The sequence below is a fragment of the Clytia hemisphaerica genome, unplaced genomic scaffold, assembly GCF_902728285.1.
Source record: "Clytia hemisphaerica strain Z4C2 unplaced genomic scaffold, Clytia hemisphaerica genome assembly, whole genome shotgun sequence".
Taxonomy (NCBI): Eukaryota; Metazoa; Cnidaria; class Hydrozoa; order Leptothecata; family Clytiidae; genus Clytia; species Clytia hemisphaerica.
In genome coordinates, this window is record NW_027104027.1 from 426,215 (window position 1) to 442,186 (window position 15,972).

The window sequence follows — 15,972 nt, forward strand, 5'->3', positions numbered from 1 at the left end:
TTGCCAATTACGCATTTATTGTCTTTGTGGTATCTTTATATCTCAATATTTTGTCCTATGAGAGATTGACTGACTGACTTGATTTTCTTCTTTCTCTTTTTGCTTGAATCGACATTTTCAAAACATTGTGATATATGAGGAGACAGTAATAAAGTTGGTCGCATCGAATGACAAACTATGATAATCTGTGTGTTTTTTAAACTATATTAGTAGCGTGGATTACTGAAAGTCAACGTACAGAAATTCACGCAAAACTGAAATCAGGAATAATACAAAAACAAGTCGTGGATAATTTTTGATCGACCCGTTGAAATAATGTTTGTTAATATCATCAAGATTTTGTTATTATGTGACATTTGTACGTTGATTTATGCTGCTTGGCGTTTTGATGTTCATGTTGATAGGTTAGAAAACGACGAGAGAGCAGACTTTGATCCTAAACCAAGTTCTTTGGTACAAAACCGTGGCGTTAGAACGGTGAGCCATTTACCCAATATTTATTGTGCACCACGGAAAACAGTTGTTAGGGTTGACGTGCCGTTACAACATTATTCGCCCATGATGGTTGAAGTGAACCGATGTGCGGGGGTAGCTGATAACGTCAATCCGCAACTTAAAGACTGCGTTAAAAGTTCATCCGAAAAGATTCGTTTTCCAGTTCGCTCCAAACTGAATCCGACGTATTCGTCTTATAAGGAAGTTGAAAATCATTTATCGTGTAAAGGGAGATGTAAATATGACGCTACACAGTGTAAAGGGGCTTCGAAATGGGATGAAAAACAATGCAAATGTATTTGTCCGTCCAATCAGTATTGTCCACCACATTACTCTTGGAATCCGATCAAATGCGCATGCACATGTTCTCGCCGTTGTCATAAACGTCAAATCTTGGACCTTGAAGATTGTACTTGTATGTGTAAAGCGAAATTCTTTAAACGATGTTCTAAACGAGGTCACGGCGAACCAAGTCCGATAGACTGCCAGTGTATGGGAAAGCCTCTTTCCAGGGCGTCATGTCAACCCTGTAGATGTCGAAAATCGGTACCGGAGAGCTTTCTACTGCAGTACCTTTTCACAAAAAAGAAACAATAATTTTGATGAAAAGATTTTGTAATGTAAATATAAGTAGCTTTCTTCAGTGTAGATTTTTGCGTTTTTTAATTTTATTTAACTATTTTTCAACATTTTAATGAATGAAGTGATCAATTATATTTTGTAGAATATCTTGCTAATTTTATATAGGGCTTTTTCAGGTTCGGCTATTTACCCGGTAATACCAATATCTCAAAGAAAAACAAAATCCTTTCCAATTCATGATAATCTTATGATGTAATCTTTTCGTTGATTGACACTCCGAATCGAAATATTTGGCCGCCATTATTGATGGCAAAACAAATGCGTTCCCCAATGTTTTCCAAGCAAGGACCCCCGGAAAAAAATAAGAAAAGATTAATACATAAGCCTAAATACTCTAAATTAAAGAAAAAACTCTTTCATTGAAATTCTTTAATTATCTGCAATAGATTTCCAAAAGATATTTAATTCTATTATATTACGTCAAAAGATATTAAGCTTTCTTTTTCGTAAACCCCCGGTTTCAATACAAAATAGGTTAGCGGGACAAATTTTTGCCACTAATAATGGCGGCAAAGTTGTTACGTCACATCTATTGTTTGAGTATACCACAGATTTTGACTTATTTACCGGATTCTCCGGCGGCATCCCGCTGTTTACCGTTGTATCTTCTATTATTTTTCCTGTATCTATTGTTTAAAATGAACCGCCGTCGCCGCCGGTAATACACGAATACCGACGGAAACCCGCCGACTACCGCAACATAATTCTAAGCTCAATCGAAGAGTCTAAATTAAAAACCCGCCGCCGCCGCCGGTAATACACGAATACCGGCAGAAACCCGCGGACTACCGCAACATAATTATAAGCTCAATCAAAGAGTCTAAATTAAAAACCCGCTGCCGCCGCCGGTAATACACAAATACCGGCGGAAACCCGCGGACTACCGCAACATAATTCTAAGCTCAATCAAAGAGTCTAAATTAAAAACCCGCCGCCGCCGCCGGTAATACACGAATACCGGCGGAAACCCGCGGACTACCGCAACATAATTATAAGCTCGATCAAAGAGTCTAAATTAAAAACCCGCCGCCGCCGCCGGTAATACACAAATACCGGCGGAAACCCGCGGACTACCGCAACATAATTCTAAGCTCAATCAAATCAATCAAAGAGTCTAAATTAAAAACCCGCCGCCGCCGCCGGTAATACACGAATACCGGCGGACACCCGCGGACTACCGCAACATAATTATAAGCTCAATCAAAGAGTCTAAATTAAAAACCCGCCGCCGCCGGTAATACACGAATACCGGCGGAAACCCGCGGACTACCGCAACATAATTATAAGCTCAATCAAAGAGTATAAATTAAAAACCCGCCGCCGCCGCCGGTAATACACGAATATCGGCGGGTTGCCGCAAAATACCGCGAAACCTGGCGGCGGCGGTAAATTATTTTGATGTAAAATATCATTTACCTTGAATTATTATTAATTGAGCTTAGAATTATGTTGCGGTAGTCGGCGGGTTTCCGTCGGTATTCGTGTATTACCGGCGGCGGCGGCGGGTTTTTAATTTAGACTCTTTGATTGAGCTTAGAGTTATGTTGCGGTAGTCCGCGGGTGTCCGCCGGTATTCGTGTATTACCGGCGGCGGCGGCGGGTTTTTAATTTAGACTCTTTGATTGAGCTTATAATTATAGTTTCGCGGTATTTTGCGGCAACCCGCCGGCGGCGGCGGTAAATTATTTTGATGTAAAATATCATTTACCGGCGTAACCAAAGAGTCTAAATTGAAAACCCGCCGCCGCCGCCGGTAATACACGAATACCCGCCGCGCCGCCGGTAAACCCGCGGAACTACCGCAACATAATTATAAGCTCAATCAAAGAGTCTAAATTAAAAACCCGCCCGCCGCCGCCGTAATACACGAATACCGGCGGCCGTTACACGCCGGCAAATAACCGCGAAATCTGGCGCGGCGCGGTAAATTATTTTGATGTAAAATATCATTTACCTTGAATTATTATTAATTGAGCTTAGAATTATGTTGCGGTAGTCGGCGGGTTTCCGTCGGGTATTCGTGTATTACCGGCGGCGGCGGCGGGTTTTTAATTTAGACTCTTTGATTGAGCTTAGAGTTATGTTGCGGTAGTCCGCGGGTTTCGCGGTATTTTGCGGCAACCCGCCGGCGGCGGCGGTAAATTATTTTGATGTAAAATATCATTTACCGGCGTAACCAAAGAGTCTAAATTGAAAACCCGCCGCCGCCGCCGGTAATACACGAATACCGACGGAAACCCGCGGACTACCGCAACATAATTCTAAGCTCAATCGAAGAGTCTAAATTAAAAACCCACCGCCGCCGCCGGTAATACACAAATACCGGCGGAAACCCGCGGATTACCGCAACATAATTCTAAGCTCAATCAAAGAGTCTAAATTGGAAACCCACCGCCGCCGCCGGTAATACACGAATACCGGCGGAAACCCGCGGACTACCGCAACATAATTATAAGCTCAATCAAAGAGTCTAAATTAAAAACCCGCCGCCGCCGCCGGTAATACACGAATACCGGCGGAAACCCGCGGACTACCGCAACATAATTATAAGCTCAATCAAAGAGTCTAAATTAAAAACCCGCCGCCGCCGCCGGTAATACACGAATACCGGCGGGTTGCCGCAAAATACCGCGAAACCCGGCGGCGGCGGCCGTAAATTATTTTGATGTAATATATCATTTACCGGCGGGTTGCCGCAAAATACCGCGAAACCCGGCGGCGGCGGCGGTAAATTATTTTGATGTAAAATATCATTTACCGGCGGGTTGCCGCAAAATACCGCGAAACCCGGCGGCGGCGGCGGTAAATTATTTTGATGTAGAATGTCATTTACCGGCGGGTTGCCGCAAAACACCGCGAAACCCGGCGGCGGCGGCGGTAAACTATTCTAATGAAAAAAGGCTATTCATTTTACACATGATCTGACGAATGAGAAATACCGCCGGGTTACCGCCGGACTACGCGGTAAATAGATTGATATCTGTGCCTAAATGTATTGTTTAGGCGCAAAGATTACATCATGAATATCATGAATGGAAATTGGTCATTTTTTAGAAATGTTCAATTAGAACTGGCCCTTGCTCAAAAACGCTTAGAATTTATGATAGTAGTCTTGTCTTGGACCAGCAGAACATTTGCTTGAAATTGATCAATCTGGATTAATTAATTTTCATTACTTGTATAAAATTGTAAATACCATTTTCTCACTCCATATTATATTTCCTGTGATAGCGTAAACTATGAATAAAAGAACCTTAATCAAAATTATGATAATATGAAATTTACCATCAGAGAAAAGTCATAAAACGCCCCTGTATTACAACCGGGTCGGACCCCTCTCAATTTTGAAAAACTACCCAGAAAATTGTCCTGATGAGTCAGGTGAGACATAGACTAGAGTCTACTTCTGACTGAACTTTGCTTTCTGATGATTTTGATGGCGCTGAGTCCAGTGAAGTAGACTAGAGGATATCGCAATATTGGAATTTTTTCACTTTCGTTTTCTAAAATTATATGAAATCATGAAAACAACAAAAGAATTAAATATATTCTAAAACCCAATCAAAGTTTATGAAACTATAATAATAAAAACATTAAAATACGTCGAAAATTTGAAAAAATTTGTCTATTGGACATGGTTTTTTTGTTTGTTTTTCTCCAAAAAGGGACTGGATCTAGTGGCATGTATTTGCTACCACCTCAAGCTAAGCCTAAGCCAAAATATGAAGCCTGCCAAATTACGCCGGGCCACTGATCAGCGCCATCCAGTCTATCAAAAAGGTATAAGTGGCCTCCGGGCTAGGTGAGACAGGACTGTCTAAAATGATGTTGAGGGATGGCTGATGAATTTGAAAAATAAACAACAATACTTTGATCCAACTTAGAAATCTTTTGAACGTCCTATTGTACCCAACGTGCCAAATGTGAAGAGCCATGTTATTCTATGAAAGGTAGATTTTTAAAGTACAAGCAAACAAGTTAATGTAGACCTTAAAGTGACTAGATATAGAGCGAGGGAAATGCCTTTTTTGAAATTCGGGAAATGTTCGCACATTGGGGTGGAAGACATATTGTTCGGGGGTAGTGGAAAATCTGCAAAATTTACCTTGTCCAGGGGTAAACTTGCTCCGTTTGAGGGTCATTTTGAATATCCAGGGGGTCAAATGATGTTTGTTAGGGGGATACAGTAGATATTTTGTACGGGGACACAAGTCACAATGTTCGGGGGTAAATTTCCAAAAAATGTTATATCCTCCATCCCCCCATATTCATTTTTTTCTGGAAAATCCCAATACAGCTTCTAGGGTAACTGGGCTTATGCATGAAATTCTCATCAACTCAAATATTAATATAGATAATTACATTGTAATTCATACTCATTAGTACTAATAAAAAAATCATTACCCTTTCAAACGGTGGGATGGTATATCCTATCTAGTCCATAAAAGTTTGATGATCGTTGGCCAAGGAAGATCGATTAAAGTTTATACATGTTTTTTTTATAAGAATATCTTCTATAAGAATATCAGGGTGAAAATTGGTCAAATCGTAAGAATACTCTAGTAATACCTTCTAGGGTGAGTTTCATAGAACTTGATAAGAATACAGTCATTTTGTATTTGGTTAACAGAAAAAAACTGCTTCATTTGTTTGACTTACATTGAAACTTTGAGGCAGGAATATAAATTTGACTATTTCTTAAGAATACTTGACCCTCATCCAAAGTACACTATTCTTATAAAAAAAACCTATAAAAAAAGGTATATTCTGTGACCTTCATTTTATGGCATACCTATCGTATCGTTAATATATCGTTAAGATTTAATAACTATAATTAGGATTGTTAAGGTAGGACTTAGAGATAAATCTAGTAATAGGGGCTTGTAAAAAATCCAGATTTGAATATAGAGATTTGTATAGCATTTGTCCTAGTGAAGTGAGAGATTAATCGTAGAATCGAAAAGTAAAATGGACATTGAGCTTGCAGTCTCTTTCGAAGAGGAATTATGGTTCAGAAACCGAAGACATGTCAACTTTATTGGTTTATGCATACAAATCCTTGTGTATTTTGAAATGACGGTGTTTTCTATTTCAGCACTGTTTTATTTCAAAAATGTTTTTCAAATGAGTGATCACCAATCTAATTTTTACTATAGGTATGTCTGATATCGCCATTTCGGTTAAGGGGATGTACGGGGTTTGTGATTTCCGAAATACCGTGTAATTTTACCAAAATTTCCGAAATTCCGTAAAAAAATACTTGCAATTCCGATACCGATTCTTTGGGTATTTTTCTTCGTTTTGACTAGTTTTTCATCAAATTTGATTTATCAAAAATTCATGTATGAATTCCGAAAAAAGGGGATAAAAACTTTATATTACCGAAATTTCGAATCAATTATTCATGGTTTCCGATTCCGAAACAATTTTAGAATTCCGAAATACCGAAGGAATTTTGCCTGATTTCCGAAATTCCGAAGAAAAAAAGGTCAATTTCCGCAATTCCGAAAAACCGTACGCTCCCCCCCCCCCCACGGTTAACTTCTCGCCTTTTCGAGATATTTCTGCTTAAAAAAACGTCTAAAAAGTAAATAGTAAAGGGTTATTTGACTTTTCGAAGTTAATCTTTCAACTAGCCAGTATCCTGATCATAAAGTGAAATCTTTGTACAGAAAGTTAAATAAAATATAGAATATTTTTGCATGCAATCTTTTAAATTCAAATCCATTAATTTCATTTCAGTATAACGATGGCTTCGTTTTCAATTGGTTGTATGACTTGCTCTTCGATTGTTGCACGATGCATGGATAGAACGCGAAAACTTAAACGACTGACCATCATTTTGTTAACAACATCTATTGTTGGGAATATTTTGTACACGATAACTTATTCTGTGTGGTTTCCGATTTTTGGTCGTTTGTTATGTGGAATGACTAATACAATCAGATCTTGTTACATGGGTAAGATTACCAACAATGTAACAACTTTTCTTTTCCTAGCCGTTACTTGTGTCGTTTACTAGCATTTTCATAAATTCGGAATATTTTGAGTGGATAGTGGATTAAGATAGAAAATGGAGAAGTGAAGGTTTATGCTTTTTCTTCCCAGAGTATAAATATAGTTCAAAGTGGGCAAACTAGCCTGATAAAGGGAAAGTGTAACCTTATTTTTTAACTAGAGAGGGCACGAATAAATGAATATTTTTAGATACTGCGCATGCCTAGGACGTCGGGCATTTCTTCCGTTTGGAAGAAAAGGTTAAAAGAAATCTGACATTCATTTCTACTAATTTCAGGAGAGATTTCAAGAACACATCGTAAAGAAGAATTGACAAAAATAATCACATTATACGAAATCGTAGGTAATATCGCTTCAGCAATTTCACCTGTCACTCCCGCATTATTCGCTTTTATGCATTTCAACATAACAGCTGGGTGGGTGATCCGACAAGAAAATGCCATCGGTTTGATATTAGCCTGCATGACAACATTATTGCTCGTATATAGTGTAATCTTTTTAAAAGATCTTTCTGTAGATCCTGTTTTCCCAGAAATCCAAAAGAAACATTTTCCTAACCAAATGGTGGCAGCTTCGAACAACAACAACAACAACGACAACAACGACAACAACAACAACAACAACAACAACAACGACACTCATTTAGAGGACCAAGGCCTTCTCACTTTCCGAGATATACTACAAAATGACGGTATAATGGTCTTCCTAACCTACATGTTTGTATCGGCCACACAACATTATCAATTAGACCTTCTAACAAACATGGTAGCCATTATGGATTTTCAATACAGTATATCTCAATATGGCATCATTGCTGCCATAGCAACAGCTCTCATGTGCGTTTCAATATACTTCATCCAAAAAATGATGACGTCATCATTAGATACGTATTTTCTATCCATTAACAATCTGGTCTGGATAATTATCGCACAAACTTTGGTTTCTTTATCTTTATGGATTAAAAGCTGGGCGTCAAACACTCTCGGTTTTATTACAGTTGGTTTGGTTGTGCTACTGAACTACTTACATGGAACCATTACTATAATTTGTGTGAAGCAGATTTTATTCAAATTAACTCCTTCACATTCAGCCAGCATTATCGATTCTTATCGTTTCAACTCATTAATTGCTGCTGTTCTTATAGCCTTCTTTACGGCCAGTTACGTTTTCATGGTCAAAGATATGATAATGCCGATCTATAACTTGTTATCTTATCTTTTGATTATATACTTGATTGTTTATCGAAAAAAATATTTGAAATTATTAGAAGATTAAAATAGGTTTCGAAATAAGAATCAATTTAACATTCAATACCTTTTTGGCAGTTGTAACTTTTAACTCCCCGTTCATCATTCCACGTCCGTCACACCCTTTTTTGTCGTTCTTTTTGTCTATTTTTAGTAAATGTAGGATTCTTTAGATTAACCTAGTCTAGTTAACTAAGCTCGTATTCACAAGCCTAGGCTAATGGCAATATAGCGTTTTCAGTGCTTTAAAGATTTTTTAAGTTTACGATTTTAAGTTTGCCTTGGAATACTGTTATTCAAACACAACTCACCATTAGATTTATCCTAGTGACTGAAGCAAACTAGCTTAGATTTCTAGGCTAAGATTAACCCCGATTTTTTTCTGAAAGGTTGGATCACCAAACATCGACTATTTGTATTTCCTTTTTTCATTCCAAGGGGTGAAATAATAAAGTTCGATCAAGGGTTCGATTATGGTTTTGAAAGAGCTTTTTGTGATTTCCAGGGGCTAAAAGTTATTCTTAAATTTCAAAGGGTAAAGGACTGATTTTATTTCGTTCATCCTCACGTTACAATATTATAAAGAGGAATTTTTTTAAGCTTTTTACAAATTTTTACAATTTTCTAGGAGATATTCGCACCTTGATCCTTGATCACAATATCAAGAAATTATTTGACACATTATTGAAATTGTTTATCTTAGCCTAGCCTGATTTTCAGCAAAGACCCTGCTAGAATACAGTCTTGCAAAAGTCTTAATTGTCATTTCGTTCATTTTCGCTTTCAAGTTTTCAGGATCAAGGTATCTTTGCCCTACAACAATCGCTGTCGCGTCGAAATGTATTGAGACTTTTGGGTAATTTAACGTTTTTCAAAACTTTAGTTAGTTCGGGCGAGAAAGGTGATTTCAGTAATTTCACTTTATTTTATTGTATATGTCGATTGGGAAAGGGGTTTGTGTGTGGCTTTTTCGAAGTCTTATTGGGATAATTTTGAGCTTCTGGATCCTGAAATCTCTGGTCGTAAGTCAATTTTTATATTTTTGAGACATGCCATATAACTTACTATAACCAAATCTTATGATCAGGGAATGACAAAAACCATGTTGAAGAGCCTTGATGGCTGCTATACAAATCTTTTGAAAAGAGTCCAGAATCTTGATTGGCGCAACCACCCAACCCTTCAAGAGATATATCATGGACTCCCAAGAATTTCCTCTGTCCTGACCAGCAGGATGCTCTCTTTCTCAGGTCACTGTTTCCGTGCGAAAAACGAAATGGTGTCTGAGATCTTACTTTGGTGTCCTGCGGGCGCTAGGTGCTCGAGAAAGCGCACATTTCTTGATATTCTGAAACGGGAAACAAGGCTAGGGATTGAGGAACTGGTCACTACAATAGCTGATCGAGAGCTGTGGAGGGAGGGTTATTGTTTGTTTCCGACCTAGGTCCATTCGGACCTAGGTCGAAGGATGATGATGATGATCAGGGATCCGCGTATTCTCGGATATTCAAAGTGGTTACTACGGATTGATGATGCGATAAATCGAGCTCTCTGCATTAAATTGTAATCAAGGTAACGAACAACCTCGTCACCGTGTATCCCAGGCTTTATTTACGTTACTGATTGACGCCAGAGAATATTATCTAGCGCTATCAGTAAGAATCAAAAAGCTGATGATACGCAGGGATCGAGGTTGGGTAACGAAGCAAAAAAGGGTTATCAACTTGGAAGAATCCCCCCAAATTACCGGTGACAACAGATCAGGATTCTTTTCAGCGCACATTCAGTCAATACAGGAGAAGTACACGTTTTTTTATAAGAATACCCAAAGTTTTTGAAGCCTTCGGATGTTCTTAACTTTTTGAGTTTTAAGCCTAAAAATGTTCTTAACATGTTCTTATTTTCACCATTTTTGAGCATTTTCAGCATTTTCACCCATTTTTCAAGAAGCCGGCTGTTTTAGAGTCGGCAAAGCCTTAAAATGTTCTTGACTTGTTCTTGAAATTTCGGCCATCGAAGCCTTATGTTCTTATATAGTTTGTTCTTATAAAAATGTTTAACACAATGAAAATCATCCAGGGACTTCAATATGAAGGAATAAGAGAGCAATCTCAAAAACATAACATATATAAGGGCATGTGCTTTTTATACTTAATTCTAAGGGTAGTGATGTGATTGAGAATAGCATACCGTCGCGAATCTAAAAATAGACATTGATTTTTAAGTTTGACTGAAATTCAATCCCATCAGCCTTTGCGTTTATTACGCTTGCACGCAAATTACACTCAATTACAAAGAACAAGTAATAGCTTTCACGACTTTTGAATTAAGGCGAAAAGGATTGTGGGATTGAATTTTGGTCGAAAAGTAATAATCATGACGTTTGCACGACGAAGCGCTATTCGCCATATAATTCTTATATTCAGTCTTTTGCTTCCTCACAGGTTAATTTCAGAATAAGCTAGATGTTCACGATTCCTACTCTGAGTATCAGAGGTTGAGTTTTTAAAGAATATATCAACCTTTCAAGACCAATAATATGAATCTTATCGCGCATGTGTCAATCTAATCACTGTAGAAAGAATCAAAGATAAAGAGCAAATATTACCATATTAATGTATATACTTATATCAGTATACATGTTTACTATTGACGAATTCCCCAGATACCTCCAACACCAAGTGTAATTGAAATAAGCTTCTTTATTCGAAAGAAATCTTTTACCATGATCCCCAAATGTAGGTATAACAGTAATTACTAAACTATTAATTTTGGAAACGTTACTTTAATTGAATCGAAATAATAGACTTTATGTTACGATTCTCTATCACTGAGTCTTTTTAAAAAGCATTGATGACATTTTTGAGTTGTGTTTTCAACGACGGGAATAAAAATTTCTTCATCCAGGACCTTGGATTGTCGTCATGGTTACTTTTCTTGTGTTGATTGCGCGCTGAATAGAATCTAGATTGGTCGGCACAGGTCGATATATGATTTCGGCCTGTGCTTTTCCCGGTACACGGTTCCCAAAGCAAAGTGCGACGAATATGCTGAATGAATGGTACAAATATGCGGGAATCGAATTGAGAAAAGCTGGATACCTTCTTCATGGTTCAAAGTTGATAGTTTTATACACAACTCTTCAATTACATTTGGATTGGAGGTGTCTGGGGAATTCGTCAATAGTAAACATGTATACTAATGATACAGACATTAAAATGGTAATACTTGCCCTTCATCTTTGAATCTTTCGATTGACACATGCTCAGCGATAAATTTTCTACACCTGGTCGTCAGAGGTCATTTTCTTTGAAAACTCGGCCTCTGATACTCAAAAGCTGGACGGACCCTTTACTTAGAGGGTCTTGTTATTTTCGCTCTGTTTGTACTTACTTCATGTTACTTAGCTTTTCTATGATTTTTAGATTTAACGTGACTTCATCATTTTGCTATGGAAACCACTTTATTCTCTTTATTGGCATATACGTCACACGTATTCTATATTTGGATGACGTAATTTGCTTTAATGTTCACTAATTTGCCTCATATGATTTTATTTACTTCTCTCTCATTTTGTAAATGGACCATCGATGATTCAAGACGTACGCAAATATAAATTGAATACAGAATAGAGTTGTTCGTCGGGGGCTCGTCCTATTCAAATGATTCACTTTTGAAAGATTTAAAATCTGCTGCGTTTCTTCATTTTTGCGTGTACTTTTGAAATATAGCTTTTAGAGGTGTCCCTTTAAAAAGGTAAACATTCGAAAGTGGCACGCAAATCACATCTCCAAAAATGGCGAAACACGACTTGACCTTTTTTTTTCAAATTTTACAGATATTTATTCTGAGATTCAACGAAATTCACATTAAAGGTATTCATCTGAGACTTGTCTTTATATCTTTGTTTACTCTAATTCTAGGTATTAAAAACACAGAAATTTGATAATATGCTTCAAAATGAGAATTTTTAAATTTTTTGTTTTGGTATTTTTTGTGGGTGGAGCATTTTCTAGTTCTAATGATGACTTTGTCACCTTACCAAATGCAGAATGTATGCCAAGGGAAACTGTAGTTTCTATTGACTCTCCAAGATATGCCCTAAAACCAAGTAAAGTTCTACTTCACCGTTGTGATGGAAGTTTCGACGATCTAACACCGGCATTGAAAAGTTGTGTTAAAAATGAATCAGTAACTCTCAATGTTAAAGTACAAAATATCTTTATGTTAACTAATGAGATTGTTGAGCTGGAAAACCACACAACTTGCAAACAACAGTGTGTTTTTGATGGTTCGCAGTGCAATAAAAACCAAAAATGGGATGCTGAGAACTGTCTTTGTGTATGTGACCACAACAAACGATTTCAATGTCCTGAACATCATATTTGGGAACCAAATCTTTGCCAGTGTGTTTGTAATCGAGCTTGTCCTTTCAAAAGACATTATCTAGATCAAGAAGACTGCACTTGTACTTGTAAACCAAAATTCTACAAGCGTTGTAATAAAAGGGACAAAGTTTTAGTGGCAGACAATTGCACATGTACAGATCCCAAGTTTCAACCTGTTGAAGGACTTGATGGAAATTGTGATATTATACCAACAAAATGGGCAGTTTTGATAATTGTCTTGTCATTCTTTGCTATATTCATAATAGCATTTGATTGTATTCTATACACTCGTAACACTGGTTGTGTGTATCATACAACTCATATTTGTCACAAAAATGAATCCCGAGAAGAATTGTATCCAATGAAACGTGGTTTAATGAAAACATCAAATGAAGTGAGAGTATGAGATATAGGTTATATTCAAAAGGGGTTACTTTCATAACTACCGTAAGTTGGTCTAATATCGACATCCTCCTTTAGAGACAGGAATAATATGAAAGTTTGAATTACTGACTAAAAAAGGATGATTCCTCCCTGACCACCAAGTAAAGAAAAATAGCTTTGACCTTTTTATCAATTTCAGCTGATAAAAAGGGTGTTGGAAATAGATGAGGGATGTTGGCATTAGACCAAGTTACGGTATGGGGTATGAAAGCACAAAATATGTTACATCTTGGTGATGGATTATGGTTTGTTCAGATTAATTTTCATGGTTATAGCTGTTTTCTTTGAGAAATATTTGGAGAACGCACAAATTGTTCCATCGTATTGAAGCTGGGATGGTGAAACGATCTAGTTTGCTTTGCATATTAATAGCAAATCATAAAAATTGACAGCTAATTTGCTGTTCATTGTTCAAATTGCTTCTCTACATTCCCTTGCTAATTAAATTTTTGAAAGTTTTTCACTCGGGACATTTTTACCCCCCTTAAAGATAAGAAATGCTCTTAAAACTTCCTCATTTTGCCTCAATTCTTCTTATCAGCTCATTTCTAGTATAGAACTCCCAACTGGGACATTCTTATTTCAACCCACTAAGCAATTAGGTTTTTAGAGTTTTTCAACCCCATGCTTATTCCAAACCCCCATCTATTATAGACTTGAGTGTGTTATTATGTGAAATCATTATAAATCAGTGTTTTTGAGAAAAAGTCTTGAGAGAGAGGCAGGTCCTCTTTAAATACATGTTTTAATGGTTGATTTGATTTCATATGTTACAGCAAACTCTTTCAAAGTTTAATCCATTCAACTGTTCTTTGTAGTCTAATCTCTTGTTGAAGTGTCACAGGAAAATTTTCATGAACAATTTGCTTTTTTGTTTCAATTTTAGGGCCAAGAAAACAAAAGTTGTTTATGAAAATATGAATCAGTAAAACGTAGATAAATTTTTAATAACAAAAAAATATCCTATATATCATAGAGCATATAGATTTAGAATATATTTATAACTTTAGAACCTTTTTGGGGTACTTTGTAACATGTAAATAATTTTTATTGTATATAAAATGTTCGAAAATATGAAAAATATTTGAAAAGAAAAAAACGTTGTTGTTAGCTTTAAACATGACGTTCCTGTATTTGATTATGTTATTCTTTTTCACTATTTCTTGATTAAAATGTCTCCTTTATTTAGTCTGCAAATTATTCTAGCATTAATCCTAGAATTTAATCCTCAAACTTGGATTTTACTCTGTTTTAAACTCATATTGCCACGTTTTTAGAAGGAAGTGGGGACTCCAAACGATCCAATTGACCTTTTTTTGTTGCCAGTACCGATTTTCTTTATAAGTTTTTTTTATCTGGACTTGGATGGCTCCCATACCCGGGGGGGGCAGCTGGGCAAAAGGACCGACGGGTATGTGCGGGCCCTAAGGGTACCTTTTCCAATATAAAATGCCTAGAGATTGTAAAGAATTTCAGAAAATTCTTATAGATTTTTTATTTTGACCATTTTTTGCACGAAAGGGATCGAAAATTTGGGGAAAATGCACTCAGATGATTTTCTGATTTTGTTGTAAGGTGCAATTTAAAAGTTTTACATACCGTCAGTCGCAAACCCAGTGCCCCCCCCCCGGGCTATTTAAACTCCATTTTTTTATCCAATCTTCCCAGACTGATGTTTTAAGTTTTATTTTTAGGTCGGATCAATTTCTCGAATCCCTAAACCTCCATATCTTTACAGGTAATGTTCATGGAAGCTGGATTCGAATAAGGATTTGTGTTCATATACATCCCGAAAGGAAATTATTTTTCTTAATTATCGATCCTTTGGTTTTCTTTTTAATAAGATCATTAAAAATTGCAAAAGAACTCAAGATATTTGGCATCTGTATGCAGGTGAATTTCAAAGCCTGCACATCAAACATATGACAGTTTTCTGAGAATGAATTAAAATTTTACTTTAGGGTAACTGTTACTGTGCAATAATATTCGAATTTCCTGGTGAAAATACCGTAGATTTTGGCGAAATTTAAAAAAATTAAAAAGCAAGGTAAAACGCTAATTTAGAGAGTTTCTTTTGGGAAGTGTTAAAGCGTTTAACATATTTTCCCTAAAATCGATTTCTAGGTATGTTTAAAAGATCATCCTAAAAAAATAGAAATAACGGCTTCAAAACCTCAAAACGTCTGACAGTTTTTTTCAAATTGTCAAAATGGATTAATAAGTATCATTTTTATTGATTAACTTTGTGCTTACTTAGTGACTTTTATGAAATGATCATTACCTATTTCGAAGAAAAGATTTTCTAAGTAAAATGCAGAAAATAAGTCTTTCAAATGACAAAATCATCCAAGGACAATACGTCTGTGGAAGGTCAAAGTAGAGTTCGACAGTCTCTTCTTATATTGCAGTTTGAACACATAACTAAGTTTGACCATTGAACCGTTTATGCATGTCGTTATCTTGAAATTTTAGATTGTTTTATTTCATTTCTCGTACTGTCTTAACTCTTATTTTTTGTCAAGACAGTGATGGCGTAAGACGAAAAACTATTCTTAAAGTAATATTTTTCAGTCTATATCCTGTAGTAGTATAGTAATAATGCTTGCTTCTTTTAAAATTTTATAGCCTAAAGGTTTCCAGTTAAATATGGTGGTTTTTACGTTGGCTGGTTTCTTATTTCTCGTTCTACCGTGTTCTTCAAATTTGATGGCTAATCAAACTATTTTGCCGAATGCTGA

The 15,972-nt window shown here is 36.6% G+C and overlaps 3 protein-coding genes across 3 annotated transcripts; all 3 read left to right on the forward strand.

Moving 5' to 3' along the window:
- Nucleotides 1-101: 101 nt before the first annotated feature.
- On the forward strand, nucleotides 102-1,189 carry LOC136811621 (vascular endothelial growth factor C-like). Its single transcript, XM_067068245.1, has one exon. It carries the CDS (start codon nucleotides 316-318, stop codon nucleotides 1,090-1,092), a length of 777 nt encoding a protein of 258 aa, XP_066924346.1. The 5' UTR covers nucleotides 102-315; the 3' UTR covers nucleotides 1,093-1,189.
- Nucleotides 1,190-6,039: 4,850 nt separating this feature from the next.
- On the forward strand, nucleotides 6,040-8,466 carry LOC136811622 (uncharacterized). The gene is made up of 3 exons (XM_067068246.1): nucleotides 6,040-6,293; nucleotides 6,880-7,097; nucleotides 7,433-8,466. The coding sequence occupies exons 1-3, from the start codon at nucleotides 6,106-6,108 to the stop codon at nucleotides 8,428-8,430; spliced, it is 1,404 nt and encodes a 467-aa protein (XP_066924347.1). The 5' UTR covers nucleotides 6,040-6,105; the 3' UTR covers nucleotides 8,431-8,466.
- Nucleotides 8,467-12,310: 3,844 nt separating this feature from the next.
- LOC136811624 (uncharacterized) lies at nucleotides 12,311-13,281 on the forward strand. Its single transcript, XM_067068249.1, has one exon. It carries the CDS (start codon nucleotides 12,363-12,365, stop codon nucleotides 13,194-13,196), a length of 834 nt encoding a protein of 277 aa, XP_066924350.1. The 5' UTR covers nucleotides 12,311-12,362; the 3' UTR covers nucleotides 13,197-13,281.
- Nucleotides 13,282-15,972: the final 2,691 nt, after the last annotated feature.

What these genes read in the sequence shown, in the direction of transcription:
- LOC136811621 (XM_067068245.1), top strand. Translation starts at nt 316, where the DNA reads ATGTTTGTTAATATCATCAAGATTTTGTTATTATGTGACATTTGTACG.
- LOC136811622 (XM_067068246.1), top strand. Translation starts at nt 6,106, where the DNA reads ATGGACATTGAGCTTGCAGTCTCTTTCGAAGAGGAATTATGGTTCAGA. An exon ending in CAATCTAATTTTTACTATAG is followed by an intron (nt 6,294 to 6,879) that starts GTATGTCTGATA and finishes ATTTCATTTCAG; the next exon opens with TATAACGATGGCTTCGTTTT. An exon ending in AATCAGATCTTGTTACATGG is followed by an intron (nt 7,098 to 7,432) that starts GTAAGATTACCA and finishes TACTAATTTCAG; the next exon opens with GAGAGATTTCAAGAACACAT.
- LOC136811624 (XM_067068249.1), top strand. Translation starts at nt 12,363, where the DNA reads ATGAGAATTTTTAAATTTTTTGTTTTGGTATTTTTTGTGGGTGGAGCA.